At 38.2% G+C, this 16770-nt stretch overlaps 1 protein-coding gene across 1 annotated transcript; it reads left to right on the forward strand.

Annotated features, from left to right (window-relative positions):
- Positions 1-127: 127 nt before the first annotated feature.
- On the forward strand, positions 128-12418 carry postnb (periostin, osteoblast specific factor b). Its single transcript, XM_034097191.1, has 22 exons — positions 128-265; positions 764-862; positions 4430-4494; positions 4711-4868; positions 4950-5114; positions 5203-5349; positions 5601-5742; positions 6618-6830; positions 6948-7082; positions 7710-7858; positions 8077-8213; positions 8394-8524; positions 8619-8749; positions 8951-9053; positions 9143-9210; positions 9538-9583; positions 9681-9710; positions 10196-10426; positions 10511-10558; positions 10965-11030; positions 11120-11158; positions 11801-12418. The coding sequence occupies exons 1-22, from the start codon at positions 147-149 to the stop codon at positions 11827-11829; spliced, it is 2451 nt and encodes an 816-aa protein (XP_033953082.1). The 5' UTR covers positions 128-146; the 3' UTR covers positions 11830-12418.
- Positions 12419-16770: the final 4352 nt, after the last annotated feature.

The following is a 16770-nucleotide window of genomic DNA, read 5'->3' on the forward strand; positions in this document are numbered from 1 at the left end:
AAATGAACAAATGTTCTGGGTGGTCTATGCATGCACAAGATGTTGCCATCCTCCTTGAGTGGAGGGTGAGACTTGTGCTATATAAACTCCCACTCTGAGTCTGCTCCCACAATCTGAGTCTGGAGGGGCGAGCTAAGAGACCAAGGATGAAGCTCCTTTTTGTAGCTGCCTTTGCACTTTTTGTGCTTTCTGCATTTGACAAGGCTGACTCTTCAGCTTATGACAAGATAGTTGCCCATAGTCGCATCAGGGCAAGAAAAGAAGGGTAAGATTCATATTTTTCATTATGGTTAAATTGTAATTTGATTATTGCATTTTTAATACCCTTGTGATACCATGTTTGATTACTTGCATTAAAAGCATCAGTTATTAATTTGATTTCTGCATGTGTCTGTGTTCTGTTTTTCTATGTAATCTGATATATAGTGCAGTCACAATAGTTTCACATACATTGCTCATAATATGATATTACATCTCACTTTGTAAAGGAGTAAGACGTGTTATAGTTTTTCAAATGATTTCTTAAATCTTAAACCAATATCATAGTCAGCAGGAGTGGATATGGTGATAGTGATTTATGTTTGCCTGTCTGGTCTCATAAGCATCAAGGGTAGTTGTACAAATAATTACTCATTCTTGACAGTGTCTTCCCAGCAAGTCTGTTTTTAACATTTAAATGTGGATTGTTTCCATAATATTTCCCATGTGCTTTGCCTGCCAATAATAATTCATCACTTGTTTTTTTACCCTCAATTCTCCTCAGACCCAATGTCTGCGCACTCCAACAATTCATGGGGACCAAGAAGAAGTACTTCAGCACTTGTCGTAATTGGTACCGCGGGTCTATCTGTGGAAAGAAAGCGTAAGTGTTGTTTCATGTTTCCAATAGGACACGTTGCCCATCCTAAAATTACAAGCAAATTGAATGACTAAATAGTTTAACCTGAACATCAGTTGGAAATACTGCATATTTTCGCGTGCCTGCGTCTTTAAGGGTTTTCATGCAAACTTTAATGTTTCCACAGAGACAAACATCTGTTATCTTACTTTGAATGATTCCGCCGCTTAAAATGAAAAACACAGTTGTGGAGGCAGTCCTGAATTCTTTGTTTTGGAGACTGTCCTATTTGATCCCATAAACCTCATGTGAGGGTTTTTTATAACCACGGAAGCTGGACCATCCTTGAAAGCCACAGTGGTGAACCTCTGATTCCAGTATATGATGTGGCTGCGAAATGTTGACTATATTCACGAATGGAAAATATCAATTCATTTCTTTCAATCATTCCAGTCAACCTCTTTTCCTCTTTTTGTTCCAGTCCCCTGAGTTCCCATCCCTCTCACACCCACAAGCATATACATTAAGTCTTAGTACTCCAAATAGACCTGGCTTCTTTACGTTAATAATACAAAATACACACTTAAATGTAATGGTAAACTGATGCAATGGTCTACTGAAAGCAAAACCATAGGTATTACAAATAGATTCCAGTTTGAGTTGAGCAAATGTTTATATTAGCTGATGAATTTAGCTTGGTTACTTTAGTTGGGAATCAAAAGCCGCGTTCACACTGCGGTACTTTTCCGACAAAGGGTCATGCGAACTTAGTTCATGCGAACTCTTTAGTTCGCATGAACTAAGTACAGATCGCGTTCACACCAGAAAAAGTCCCTGGGGGTGGATTAGGCAAATGAAGCCGCTGACGTCACTTCTTCTTCTTCTGCTTTGGGTTTACTGGCAGGCCGCAAACCACTTCACGGCGTATACTGCCGCCCAAAGTCCCCGGCCGGAAGTCCCCGGAGTTGGGGACTGGCTTCAGTAGAAGCTGCTGGGACTCCCAGCAGCTTCTACTGAAGCTTTCCGAGTAAATCGCCAGAACGCCGACACCTCCTCATCTCCACCGCTCCCATGTTTTATTTTGTGTTGCCATAAATTAGTCTCTCTGCGTTTCTGCGCTGGGCTAATGCTAATGTTAATAATGCTAATGCGAGGATAATAAAATGGCGGCTTCACAAAACTTTTTGGGAGTTTTACGGGGCGTGGTTTGCAATCCGCCCAGCCAATCAGGAATATAGCTCTTTTCTCAAAAAAGAGCTGCTCGAAAGTCCCTGCTTTCTAGCAGGGACTTTCGAGGGGGTAAAAAGGTTCGCATGAACTACTTTTAGTACCGGCTCTTTTTGGTGTGAACGCGATCATGAACTAAGTTCGCATGAACCTTTGTGGGAAAAGTACCGCAGTGTGAACGCGGCTAAAGATTCATTGAAAACACATTAGTTATCGTGACAAAGATCATATTACCTTACCAAGCCCAACCTACAGTATTACCCTCCCATCTTTCCTCCCACCCTTTCTTCTACGAGCTCCGAAGATGTTTCCCATTTCGAAAACACAATGCCAAGTTAAATAGGTGTTTCAGTTCAATGACATCCGACATTTCACAGGAACTGATTTAAAAGCAGCTGGAGATGTAGATTTGGAAGAGTATATACTGTAAACCTTTGACATTATCAGTTTCTCTGATTTAGAAAAAAAAGGACAAGAACCTTTATATCAAATATATTTAGGTACATTAAAGGTTACATTTTGTATAAAATATGAGATATCTCCTACTATACCGTAGAAGTTACAGAAAGGAACCATCTTGAACATATTTAATTTCAAACCTTTTTATCCAGGTGTATCCCTTGAAATCATTGATCTCTTTTTCAAGGGAGACATATATAACATAGTAAAGTCTAACTTACTGTTGGTTTATAACTTGATTTAGCCAGCCATAATACACGTATACTTATCTGATTCAACAAGTGAAAATTATTCTGCTTACAAAGCAGCTCTGTCCCAAAGAAACCCCTGTTCAACCAAACTGCTTATTAGTGATGGGTTGAATTGGAATAAAGCCACATAAAACTTTCTGTGTTTGGGAAAGTGTTCATGATCTATGTGGACATTTTATAGAGATGCTGACAAGTCAAACGTTTCCAACACTATGATCCCTCTGTGTGGGAAAGCAATGTAGCGAGGCTTTCGCTGACTCTGCCGGAACAGGGCTTGTGTGATCTCATCCCAGTCCCTCCGACTCCATTCAACTATGATTAAATTATAGTGGTTCAAGCAGTGCCGTTTGCCATGACCCAGAGGCTTTGGTCTGTACCCTGTCTGAGACAGTTAACACATGTTTTAACTTAAAGCATAATGCTTTTATTGAAGGGTTTAGAATTACACTACTGTAGGTTTTTGCCCAAGAGCAACTATTCACAATGATTGTATCTATAGCATGTTTTAAGTTGTGTGATCTTTCAATCCAGTTAAGACTTTGTATCTTACCATATTGCCTAATTCACTTAGTTCGTTTTGAACTAAACATGGCGCTGATAAAGAGGAACTGGTAGACCTTGGGACACTCCTTATCTTCCTCCTACTTTTCTGTTCTGAAGAACAAGTACTCCTATACACTTTTAAGACAATCAAATGTAATGCTACGTGTCACATGGTGCCAGTTTTAAGCAAACATCTGGAGGGGGGAGCAGCTTATTTGTTATAGTTTTCTAACAAAAAATCTTGGCAGTCTAATAAACTCCCCAGCCAACTCTGGACGCATTTGGCATTGTTAACCACTACTATATATATATATATGTGGTTTATTTGTATTGTTGCATACCTGTTAGTTACTTGAGGTAAAATGTACATCTGCAAATGTCTTTTTTTCCAAAAGCTGGAAACAATGAAATAGTTTAAACATGTTTAAACCTGCTGATACAAGGGGTACTGTTTTGACATATTTATATGTAGCAGCTGCAGTTTTAATATCCTACTCGGGTTACAGTGTCCAGTGCTGTTTACAGTGCGTAGAAAGCAGAAAGGTATTCCTAAATGTTGGTACAACAGTAAATACAAATGTTTCATTTGTATCTTTTATAAATCACAATTATCCTTGTCTGTAAAAAGGTCTGATTCAGTTAAATTATGTAATTCAGTTTAATTCAACAGTTTTTATAATTACCATCAAACCATTTTTCAGGGTGTCAACCAAAATTACCTTAAACTCAACTGTAATTACAGCAGGTTCTCTAGGCATGACATGTTAATGTGGCTGAGGTTAACCAAATGCCAAGTAGAGTCCAAACTAACTGCTTAACTTCAAACAGGAGGTCTTGGTTATGTAAATCTACTACTGTAACGGTAGCAGCCATCTCCAGTAGGTTTTGGCTAGTTGTAGGATCACATGTGGGTAATGTAGGAAATAATGAGTAACATCTGGAAACAATGGACACAGTAAACCACTGTGAAATGATGGATCAGTTCACAACATGGCAGCCATAAAATGTCTCACTCATCTATGTTGAAAGAGGCTTGAAAACAGCATGTGAAATGATGTTTTACTGAATTGAGATGATACCCATGTTTGTGATCCATGTGTTTTGCCTGCAGGACTGTGCTTTATGAGTGCTGCCCAGGGTACATGAAGCTGGAAGGCATGCGTGGATGCCCTGCAGGTACAGTGCTACGATGTTGTACATGTTTAAAGGTTAGATGAGGATATTTCCTCCAACTGTAGAGCAGCTGTGAGCTATTTATGAAATTAATCCAAACAACCAAAAAAAGGTTGGTGTAGCATATTGTCAACGCATAAATAGTCTTTCTTTCAAGTATTTTATACGAATGGCAGACAGACCTCTAATAATGCTTATTGTATACATATTATTTCTTAGTGGCCCCGATCGACAATGTGTATGGCACCTTGGGTGTGGTGAAGGCCACCTCAACCCAAAAATACTCTGAAATCTCTAAACTGAGGCCTGAGATTGAGGGATCTGGATCGTTTACCATCTTTGCCCCCAGCAATGATGCATGGGAGCTTTTGGATGAAGTGAGTCAAAAGCAAAACAAAAATCTTTGTTTTGGCTCTTTTTTTTTCAGGTTTTAAAATGTCCTTCTCTTCATCTTACAGGAAATGAGGAGCGCATTAATCAGCAATGTCAACATTGAACTGTACAACGCTCTGCATTATCACATGGTCAACAAACGCCTCTTGACCAAAGATTTAAAGAATGGAATGACTGTCACTTCCATGTACCATGACCTTGGTCTTCAAATAAATCATTACTCCAATGGGGTGAGTATTATCATATAGTATTATCATAGCAGTCCCTTGTACTAGAGACACTTTAGTGGTATAACATTGATGTGAATGTTTTGTGCAGGTGGTGACTGTGAACTGCGCCAGGATTATCCATGGTAACCAGATTGCCACCAATGGAGTTGTGCATGTCATTGACCGTGTTATCAAAGCTGTTGGCAACACAATCCAGGATGTCATTGAGGTTAACGATGACCTGACAACCCTGAGTGTAAGGAAACCCAAACATTGATGAAATATTTTTAGCACTTCAAGAAACAAGGATTCTGAACAAAGTATGAAATAATTTAACACGTTTTCCAATTTCAATATAAGCATGAAGAGCAATATAGAAAATAAAGCAGATGCATAAATCAAAAACTGCAAAATTGTAAGGTTGTAATGTCTTGCTTTTGCAAATGTTTCCAGTGTATATATCGTATGTTGATGTTCACTAAAAGTAATTATGTGATAACAATTTAGGATGTGGCTCAAAACTCTGGTCTGCTGGAGAAGCTGGGTCAGCCAGGACATTTCACTCTCTTTGCTCCCACCAACGAAGCCTTTGAGACTCTGGGCAGTGAAGTGTTGGAAAGACTTCAGGGCGACAAGGAGGTCCTCAAAGGTAAACACAACGAGGTGTCTCACAGTTCTTTAGACCACTCAGTCATTTAAAACATTGTTGTTGAGACTGATGTTTATATTAACTGTTGCAAATAGAACCATACTTATATTGATTGATGAAGGTAAAGGCAAAGAAATGCAATGAGTCCCTGGCAACCTTTATCCTAGGCTTAATTCCCCATAAAGTGATGTTTCAACTGCCTCAACTCAAAACAGATGGCGCCACATTGAATCTGGAACTTAAACACATCTGGCAAGCTGTGCATGACAACGTTTTGTTAAAGCCTAATAAAAATACTTTTGAAGATTCAAGTAGTGCATTAAGTTCTCGATGAAGGTCAACGAATGCAACACATCCTTTAACACTTATGTGTCCTTAAATATTTTTTTCTTAAAAATATGCAAGAATAGTACCACTTTAATCTTTAATTAGAGAAGGTAAATACTTTAAATGACTTTAAGGTTTGAAAATCCTGGGGCAAAAAAACACCAAAAAGTGCAGAATCTCAAACGTACAAATACAAAACGTTCATACAACACCGAGAGGCCAGAAACAGCTGCTTCATTGAGCAAACTGGTCGAATTGGCAACATCCCAAACTGTTTTATTAGCCCACAGTTCCCCTTATGATGTGAGACCAGATCAGACCATTTCACACAAAGTTAAACAGAACGGTGACGAAATCACAAGCCTTCTCAGTCGAGGACCCAAGGGATCTAAGGGTTCCTCAGGTTCCCAGGACGTTATATCCTCAGCTGCAACATAACATAAGAGAGGATATAAAACAGCCAATGCAGTCAACCAACCCACTCAAATAAACATCTACCCATATCCCTCAACCACATAATAATTCAAAACTTGGTCCTGCGTTTTCAGCTCTCCTGAATTTCCACATCCTGGACTCTGTCCAGTGCTCTGAGGCTATCATGGGTGGCACCTCCTACGAGACCCTGGAGGGCAACAACATTGAGATCGGCTGTGATGGCGAGAGTTTAACAGTCAATGGCATCAAGATGGTGCTCAAGAAGGACATTTTCACCACCAATGGTGTCATCCACCTTATTGATCAAGTGCTCATGCCAGACTCAGGTTAGACTTGCACATTTTCCCCTTATTAATGATTACCCGATTTACTACATTAATACATATATTGTTATTCTGTAATCCATATTTTTAATGGTGTTTAAATTCCCTTTGCGCCTCAAGCTAAACAGGTGATGGAACTGGTTGGAAGTTCCCAGTCTACCTTTGGAGACATGGTGTCTGAGCTCGGCCTTTCTGCTTCCATGCAATCTGACGCTGAGTACACTTTGCTTGCCCCCCTCAACACTGTCTTCAATGGTGAGTAACATACTGGTGATTCAATAAAGCACGCCTCTATTTAGTTGGTGGCTGAAGACAAAGCCTGGGTCCATTCTCGAGACTCTACTCTAGTCACATTCTGGAATAATTGGTGATATTTAGATTTGTTTTGTATTTACCCCTCATGTGCTGAGTCATTAGTCAATATGTGTAAATGTATGGAGCTTTAGGGAAACTATACATTTATTGGCACACTGCAGAAGCTTTATGCCATGTAACAGCAAGTGTCCACTCCCCCAGAGAACATTCCTGGACTTCACCTAAAGGGAGTAGAGATGATCAAGAACGACAGAGAACATTTCTCTTTTAAATGGTTTTAAATGGGTGTAAGGAATGCACTGGCAACAGATGGATGTAACAGGAACAGGAATCATGTGTTGTGTGGTCCACCAACTGTGCAGTAAATCAAGTCACTGACAGCAGATGTGTCTTTGATCACACTTAGTTTTCCAGCTGCTGATCTTATGTTTTACATTATGTTTTAAATAATAAGAATATAAAAAAGCATTCATTTAGCTTAAGCCAATGAATCGGAAGGAAATCTAGAATGTTGCTGGTATGTTTACTCTTTTATAGGAACTATAAAACAATTGATTTCCTTTACAGATGAGGTGATGTCGATGGATCAGAGTCTGCTCAGAATTATCCTGGAGAACCACATCTTGAAGAGTAAGGTCGTCTTGGGACAGCTGTTTAACGGTCAGCAGCTAGAAACTATTGGAGGAAGATTTCTGAGGGTCTTCATCTATCGCTCGGTGCGTCTCCTTTTAAGTTGTGCCCACAAATTGTTGCTGGGTCTCACGAAACACAACCTATATTCACTCCATCTATAAATGACATAAGCGTCTTTTTTATTATTTATTTATTATTATTGTACTTTTAAAATATTTTACCTGCGATATTTGACGCAATCGTCAGATCTTTGAAACATACTTTAACATTAATACCCTTGACTTGTGGACTATTTCTCCAGGCTGTGTGCATTGAGAATGCGTGTCTAATAAGAGGCAGTAAAGAAGGAAGCAACGGGGCCCTTCATCTCATGAGAACTCTGTTGAGACCAGCGGAAAATACTATGTTTCAGATTCTGACACAAAATGGAGGGTTCAAGTAAGTACAGAGCATTTATGTGGAAAAGTGACTGTGGTAGTCAATGCAGCATAATACTCAAACCACATCTTTCTGTATCGTTCCCTAAAACCCACATGGCACATATAGTAATGACAAAATGCTGTCTTTAGTGGTTTCTGTAACAGCGTAATAACTGTGATTTTCTTCTCGTTGCTGCAGGATCTTTTTGTCTCTAATGGAAGATTCTGGCTTGACCGACCTGCTGAAACAGGAGGGAGACTTTACTCTGTTTGCCCCAAGCGACAAAGCTTTTGCTGGCTTGAGCAGCAGTGATTTGTCCTTGTTAAGGAGTATGTCTCTATATAGTCCTTCTATCGTTTAATGTGTTAAACCACAACCACGGAATGCATGTTGCTAGTTGATGGTTTGCCATCTTTTTTCCAGGTGACACCGATGCTCTCAGAACCATCCTTTTGTATCACATCAATAATGGTATCTTCATTGGTGGTGGTTTGGAGTCTGGGGTGACAAACCTTCTGAGGTCCCTTCAGGGCAGCAACCTCAGAGTGATGTTTGTAAGTATTTAGCACAATAAGACTAAATAGACTAAACTCTTATCTTAAGTCAATTAGTCATATACCTTAAGATCCATTTTCTGGTATTAATGTACTTTGTTGTGTCTTTAAGGATGACGCTATTAAAATGTGTTTAAATAATTCAGTAAAAGAATAATCATTTCATTTTTTGTTTTACTTGTTTGTAATTGTTTCCTTCAGGCAAACAGCTCAATGCAAGTGAACTCTGTCCTAGTCCTTGAATCTGATATCATGGCCACAAATGGAGTCGTTCACTTTGTCAACCAAGTCTTGTATCCTGGAGGTACGATTTACAAATCAAATGACGCACTCTCTTTTTATTTTACTTTTGTAAAGGCCCAACCATAATTACCGCCCTGTGTTTTCTTTCAGATATCCCTGTTGGCAGCCAGGATTGGCTCGTGCTATTGAAGAGGCTCATCAGTTACATGCAGATCAGGGTAAGAGATCAACAAATGACTTATTTGTATTAAAGCTGTGAGGCTTATTAAATACAATGTGTAGTTTTCAAAATAGAGGTGTTTGTTGTTTTAATTTCTTCTAAGGCTGCCAAAATACAATTTATGTAACTCAATATAAATTACAAGAAAAGAATCAGCTTGAAAACCATCTGTTCAAAGCATCAAGCAGTGGTTTGGAACCAGGGTGTTATGACTGTGCTCAGCAGTTGGTTTATTTGTATTTCACAGGGTATGGATGATCCAACTTGAATCCCTGCTGTTAGAGTAGTATCATCTGTGGTCAAATATTTCCTTCTTTTTTTGCAGTACATCTCAGGATTCAGATATCAGGAAATCCCCCTTACATTTATGAGTAAGTAGCGTACATATGATGATTTTGGCTATGAAATACCATATTTGTTTACATTCTTCACCGTCATTAATGGCTTAATATCTCCTGTCGTTATTAGAGAGGACCGTGACTCGTGTCATCCAAGAAGGTACAGTAGTCATGTGATTCCTAACACAGTGTATGACAACAAAAAACGGTTCCATGCATAGAATCGGGCAATGAATAGGAAGGCTACTGTCTGTTAACTTGAAACATGTACTGATCAATCACCAACCATTTTCATTATGAATCCATCATTTCACATAAAAACATACAGTATTTGACAGCTGGAGTAGCAATAATCTGAGAGAGAAATAAGAAATCTCTTTTCTGCTTCTGGCTAATTGTTTACCAGTCAGCCATATAAACTGTTTTGAAACACAAACATGAAGCAACACAATTTATGAAAATAAAACAGCAGTGCAAGAACTATTTAAAAAAAAAAAAAAAAATGGCGGAAATAGATTATGAATCACGTTTCATTCAAAGCAAACCTTTCTGATGCGGTGAAGGGTCAGTTTTGTTGTGAAACCAGCGTAAAACGGGAACGCTCCTTGCCTTTAATAATGAAACATTTCTTCTTCGCCATTATAGTTCCTGATGAAAGGAAAGTTACAAGGATTATCCAAGAGGAGCCCACTATCACCAAGGTTATCAGGGTAATTGAAGATCAACCGTCCATCACCAAGGTCACCAGGGTCATTGAAGCTCAACCGTCCATCACCAAGGTCACCAGGGTCATTGAAGCTCAACCGTCCATCACCAAGGTCACCAGGGTCATTGAAGTTCAACCGTCCATCACCCATGTTACCAGGGTCATTGAAGGTACATATATTTCAGTGAAATCAATACGTCAGTAGTTTTATATCATGCATCATCTAAAAGATGCATGAATGCTGTTGTCTGCAGGCCCTCTGTTCTCAAGCAGCTATGGCACCACCAACATAGCCCTGGAAGGTGAGTAAAACTGAATGAGATTTGAACAGACATGTAAGGATTTAATAGTTTGTTTTTTATAAACAATGGGCTTCATTATCCTAGTTGTGTCACTATAATCATCAATGGTGTTCAGGTTCACAGAATGTTAAGTAATTTACTACAAGTAACCCCATAAATAAGGAATAACCACAATAACATTATGCTATGGTTACTAATGGCTGGGTGATTACATGGAATTGAAATAAATATGTAAACAGCTGATTATCCATACAGTATGTTAATATACAAGGTGTCTGTCATCATTGCTATATTAAGGCTGAAAAACAGCAATGTAACCTGATTCTTTTTTCAAGCAGAACAGAACAAAGCTCTTCTGTATAAAATAATTCGATTTTACTTTAGAGATGTTTGCTTTTTTCTTCAGGAACTGACTTTTCAGGTATTGCCAACACTGAAGAGGATAATGAAAGACCAGCCAGAAATATCAACGGTGAGTTTTATTAGTTTCTATAATCTCAGTAATTGGGAAAGAACAATTCGTAAAATATGTGTGACATATATGTGTGTTTGCCTTTATAGCAGGCAGAAGAAGAAGAACTGGTTCTCGGAGAGTTGTAGGTAAAGAAAATGAGCCAGTCCAAAGAAAACAGCTGCAATGTGTAATAAAAGCAGCTTGGAGCTAGTTCAGGCCGTTGTGTTGAGTCTGCTGTTTGTTCACATGGCATATTCCTCTGCATGTATCCAATGCACCCCTTCAGGTGTGTGTACTGAAAGGAATTATTTGACATTTTGGGAAATACACTTAAACTTCTCACTTTTTGGCTGAGATGAGCAGATTGATACCACTTAATGATAATAATTGTCTCATCTAACTTTTGTCAATAAAGCAAATAAGAATATTTTCCAAAATGCCAAACTACTTCAAGGTAAATGTTGGCTGCTATCTCTTTTGCTGCCATGCTTGCCGCCACAACGCTCACGTGAAAGCTATGCTGTGACTTGTTGCTAATGCCCCTGCGGCTGCTGTTCATACTGTATTGCAGTTTATGAATCCCACATCCAATACAGCAACACTTGTAAGCTTGTCCACAGGCTTCTGTGTGCGTAAAGATATTGACTCACTTCCCACTCCCTGCGGTGCTGAGCTTATTGTTTCCATTGCGATAGATGACATCAGCGCCTTGATGCCGAGCTTCAATGCAGTTCATATTCAACATTATCATCATTCACTGATTGATCCTTTACCTTTTTATTTACCAGCTGGCTCCAGGAGGAGAGCAGGAGACTGAGCATGAACGGATGAGAACATCGACGTTGTAGAAGAAGAAAGAGACTGCAAACCAAGAGGTTGAGATTGTTGCTTTAATACAGGTGAAACACCTAAAATGCCGGTGATTTGAAATATACTGTAGAAGGTATAATTGACAACAAAAAAACTTTTCTCTTAAACAATGTAATGGTACTTTGAATGGATATCTATTTTGAGTGTGCTATGTCTAATAAAAAGTTCAGAATATGTAAGTGTGTGTTACATTTTGGCATTGCTTTAGGGGTAAAAAGCGAGTTAAGATAACAATAAAAGGTTTTACATCCAAGCCATTAGAGTAGCTATAAAAAACATTTCAGTTCTAAACCTCTCTGTTTCTTTGCCAGAGGAGACGGTCAAAGCAAGTTTACTAGCTGTTTGGGAAATAAATGTCAGCAGAAATGATGTTGTGTCTCAGATTAAAACTGTTACATTCATTGTTTTGTTCCTGAAGTTGTTTAAGGTTTCATGTAAATGTTGTCTATGCTTGTATCATTAGGATCAATGTATTCAGCTGCAGAGTTTTTTCTTTCCTATTTTTTAAACATTTTCCAATAAACTGCTTTCTCTTATTTATTTATTTATTTATTCATTTATTTAACAGGGACAGTGCACATTAATGAACATTTCTGTAAACGTGCCAGAGTTAGCAAAGAGGCTATTTTTCATCTGTAGTCCCTGGACAGATTTTAAAAGTCAACCTAAAACACATTTCATTTTAAACAAGTAAATACAATACATTTAAAACAAGCAACAGTCATTACTGGGATACTTAAATAAAACAATTTAAAATACAGAACATTAAAACAAAACAAAAGAACATGTTAAAACACAGGCGGTGGATTGTAAGGAGCAGAAGATTGGGTCAGTGTTGGCAGAGCTGATTCCTCACTAACCAGGTTTTGAGTTGGGATTTAAATAAAGTGAATGTGGTCTGGTCTCTGATTGGAGGTGGGATCGAGTTCCATTGCTGAGCAGCTTTAACAGAAAATGAAGACTGACTGAAATAACTTTTTCTGAGTGGAATAATGCAATCTCCTCTCGCTGCACCTCTTGTTACCCTAGTTGCAGTTGTGCGTATGTTAATAAACTGTCTAAGAGGAGGTGAGGTAAGGCCGTTGACAATCTTGTAAAAAAGGCAAGCATTTGCATGTTTAATGAGGTTTTCCCAGCTTAGCAAGTCTTATATGAATATGACGATTTGAAAATTGTATTAGAAGAGATTGTTGTTTGGAGTAATTTCAAATGTACTTGGATGGCCAACAATAGTTCAGAAAAGAGAATCTAAAATATACAATCTCAATAAAAAAAAAATCCAAATAAAAATGCCTTAAATTAGATGCTAACATTTCGGAGTCCGCCTCTATAATGGCACAGTCATGTTTCTGTTTCTTTAAGAGGAAGCATGGAGGTCAACTTTCGAAAACTTTAAAGACGACATTATATAACATAAAAATGTATCACCATATAATACAGTATATGGCACATGCATTAAAACACAAACAACTTTGCATAACGTGAAAACAAATCGGCAGGTTCGATGTCATTAGTAATAATTTACAGTTGTTAGATATTTATCAGAAGAATTAATCATATTTAAGATGTTGTTTTCAACAGCACAGCCAGTTAAAATATTTGCTCAGGAGTTGCAGGGACATTGTGTGAGATGTTGTGCGCAGACATTTGGGACAGCCCCAGCTCCTCTGTTGTCTGGCTCGTGTGCAAACATCTTCGGTGCTCTTTATGGTTTTTGGATTGAGTAAAAGTGGTAAATATCTAAGGACTGCCAAGAAACCAGCACAATTGTCTGGAGCGCACATCAATACAAATATGGCAAAATGTAAAAGGCATTGTTTTGTTCATCTGTCATTTCAAATTAAGATAATTCACATGCTTCACATGCTTTATTGAGCCAGGCAGCTGGCTTCCCACTGCTTGGAGTGATAGTGTTGTTATTTGAATGTTGCTTCATTCAGTCAAACTAAAATGACATGAACCATTCTGTCTGTTCATCCAGTCAGTGGGCCACAGAAAACAAAAATAGCAACTTGCATACCATCCAAACAAGAAGTACCAACATATTCTGCTTCATTATCTTTATTATTTACAATAGCGAAATCCACAGAAATGGCAAAAATAGAAGATAATGGCGGCTGTAGGGAGGCAAGACACTCCTGTGGGGATTGGCACAGTATTGTAAACTGTAAGTCGCTTTGGATAACGAGTGACATGTAATGTAAAAGAAAGCTGAGGGGTCCTGTTGCAATTGATTCACCCCAAATTCATCATGTATACTTTATGCCAGTATGATGATTTAATTAATTAAGTTTTATTTTGTAATGCTAGGATGTGCGCTGGGAATTAAAATAAATAGTCAACCATTTAATGTTTGGTTGTTTAAATAATATTTTCCCTTTTACTAAAGTCTCTTATCTTCACACTATCAGTAACCTTTGCAATGTGTTAACCAGCAGAGTTTGAGTAACTAGGGAAACGGCTTCAGTTAAAGGCAAACCTTGCTGCGTAGAGAGTAAATGCTTTCTGCAGATGGACGCACAGCAGGCTATATTTTATACATTAACAACACACAGAACATGGAGAAAACATCTGCTAGAGGGATCCTTCTGCTTTTCCATTTAGTTTTCCACACTGTACTAAACAATCAATTATTCAGTCATTTATGAGCCCCGTGCATCACCAACAACTATTCAAATCTCACTTGACAGTTTCCACTGTTCATCACTGTCACCCAGAGGCAGCTGTGAGCTCAATCTAAAGGGAGACCACACATTCATAAGCTTTCATTTATTTGTCAAGTGTTGGTTGTTTGTAATTTTCTGACAAGACAATGCATTCATACTTTAGTTTAACTGCCTTCAAAGGGGTGTCAAGCTGTGGTTTTCATACAAGACAGTTCTTAAAACATGTACTTACTGCTAAATAATGTAATTAGTAATTGATGAATAAATGCACTGCATTTTATTTCTCTATTACCAAAACAGACAGAGCAAAGTACAGTCATAAGATAATGTTCCAAAATTAAACAATAATTTAATAAACTCCTGATACAAGTTTTTATTTGAATATAAGAAGTATTGTGAATAGCAAGATATTCTTGATTTAATACACAAGTGTTGTCATGTTACCTGCAAATGTGGGAGTTCAGGGAAGGTTTCAGTCTGATTTGTATTTGTCCAAATCGTATGAGCATACCAAGAGAATTCCTTGGCCCAGTTAAAGTGTGTATTGCTGAATGCCTTGGATGCAGCTGTGTGAAAGTGGCTCATCATCTGGATGCATCTGGGTCCAGAGTGCTGACATGTTCCTGGCACAGCGGCTTTGTGTCTTGGATTAGTTTCCACTGAAGTGCCATCATGTATAGACTTGGCCACAATAAAAAATAAATCTGCCCTCATCCACATGAAAATAATCTTTATGCAGCCAAGCAGTAAAGCCAATTCAATTGTACTCGTACTGAAGTGAAGATGGATCAAAAGCTTCCATCTGAGTTGAGACCTGAGTGACAGTTTCGGGTCAGGGGAGTGTTTCTTGCCTTGCACAACTGCAAAGCCATAACAAGTCATCTGAACCTGACCTTTGAAACGTCTGAGTACCAGATTGAGTATTTGCTTAAATCTGAATCCACGTATTTGTTATTTTGTCACTGAATTATTGCCTCACGGTAGCTATAACTCAATGGACCATTTTTCAAGAGCAAGCTATTCCTGCACACTTTTCTCTTGCTGGATCTCTATAAATCATATAAGAATGACCCCAGTGACCTAGACTGATATTCATACTAAATGGCCAAATTGCTTGACAACATGTGAGATATGGGCTGCATCAATCCAAATGTGGCTTCCTGCAAATGTATCCAACATTATTTCAGGCCTCTTGGTTTGATGCTTGCCAATTGTAAAAATGCTTATGTGCCTGATAATGATTCCTTCTAGAACTGGATGGTTTCTGCTGGAAATGGATCTCCCTGAAGTTTGTGTGATTTTTATGTGGTGGATTTTTTGGTCTTTGTATTTAATGTTTAGATGCTTTTTATGTTTCATCAGTAGAATGAAACATACTGTATGTAGATGATATAGAAGCATATTGAGTGTACTACACATTTACATATTGTCCAATTTCCCTGAGAGATGCTTTTATAGTGTTAGGTTGGTAATATAATGTATAGCTTTTGGCTCAAGTACAAGCCATTTTTATCAAGACCATTTAAGATTTCTCTCTCTATATTCAAAATAAGTAACAACATATTGGTCTGTGATTTGCAATGCATTACACAGCATGCAGATATATTTCAAGGGAAATGTAAGATGGATTTATGGACAGGTCCCTTTGTACCTTTCAGAGGAAAATGTGGCAGATATAAAACATTTTCCAGAAAATGAGCATTTCGTTCATACATAATTCATTTTTATCCTCATCTTATTCCCCAGACTGTTCTTTCCATCTCATCCCTTCTTTTGTCTTCGGTTGTTTTTGAAGATGTCACTTGGAGTTTTTTGTTGTTGTATTAAATGGTGTATCTCACATTAATACATTCTCTCAGTGCTGAACATTCAGTATCTTAACAGAGAGACCAGCAAGATTACAAAATACAATACTTGCCGTTTGACCAGCAGCAGCTGCAGTCTTACTGTATGTTTTTTCCCCCCCAAATTCCATGGCCGAGGCACAAGGGGGGTCAACAGTATGCAACAACCTCCCAAACAGTTTGTTCGAGACGGACAGAGAAGATTAGAATTGTACGGAAAATCATTATATGCTGGTAATGGCATTCAGATCCAGTATTTTGATTATTGTCTTGGTTTTGACACATTTGAGAATTCTCATTCTCATCGTGTATCTTCTTCTGAGCTCTAAACTGTGCAGTTTTACATTGGATCTAGTGACTTGTTTTGAATTATTACCT

Source organism: Pseudochaenichthys georgianus, chromosome 13, assembly GCF_902827115.2.
Source record: "Pseudochaenichthys georgianus chromosome 13, fPseGeo1.2, whole genome shotgun sequence".
Classification (NCBI taxonomy): Eukaryota; Metazoa; Chordata; class Actinopteri; order Perciformes; family Channichthyidae; genus Pseudochaenichthys; species Pseudochaenichthys georgianus.

What these genes read in the sequence shown, in the direction of transcription:
- postnb (XM_034097191.1), top strand. Translation starts at nt 147, where the DNA reads ATGAAGCTCCTTTTTGTAGCTGCCTTTGCACTTTTTGTGCTTTCTGCA. An exon ending in ATCAGGGCAAGAAAAGAAGG is followed by an intron (nt 266 to 763) that starts GTAAGATTCATA and finishes AATTCTCCTCAG; the next exon opens with ACCCAATGTCTGCGCACTCC. An exon ending in TCAGTTACATGCAGATCAGG is followed by an intron (nt 9,211 to 9,537) that starts GTAAGAGATCAA and finishes CTTTTTTTGCAG; the next exon opens with TACATCTCAGGATTCAGATA.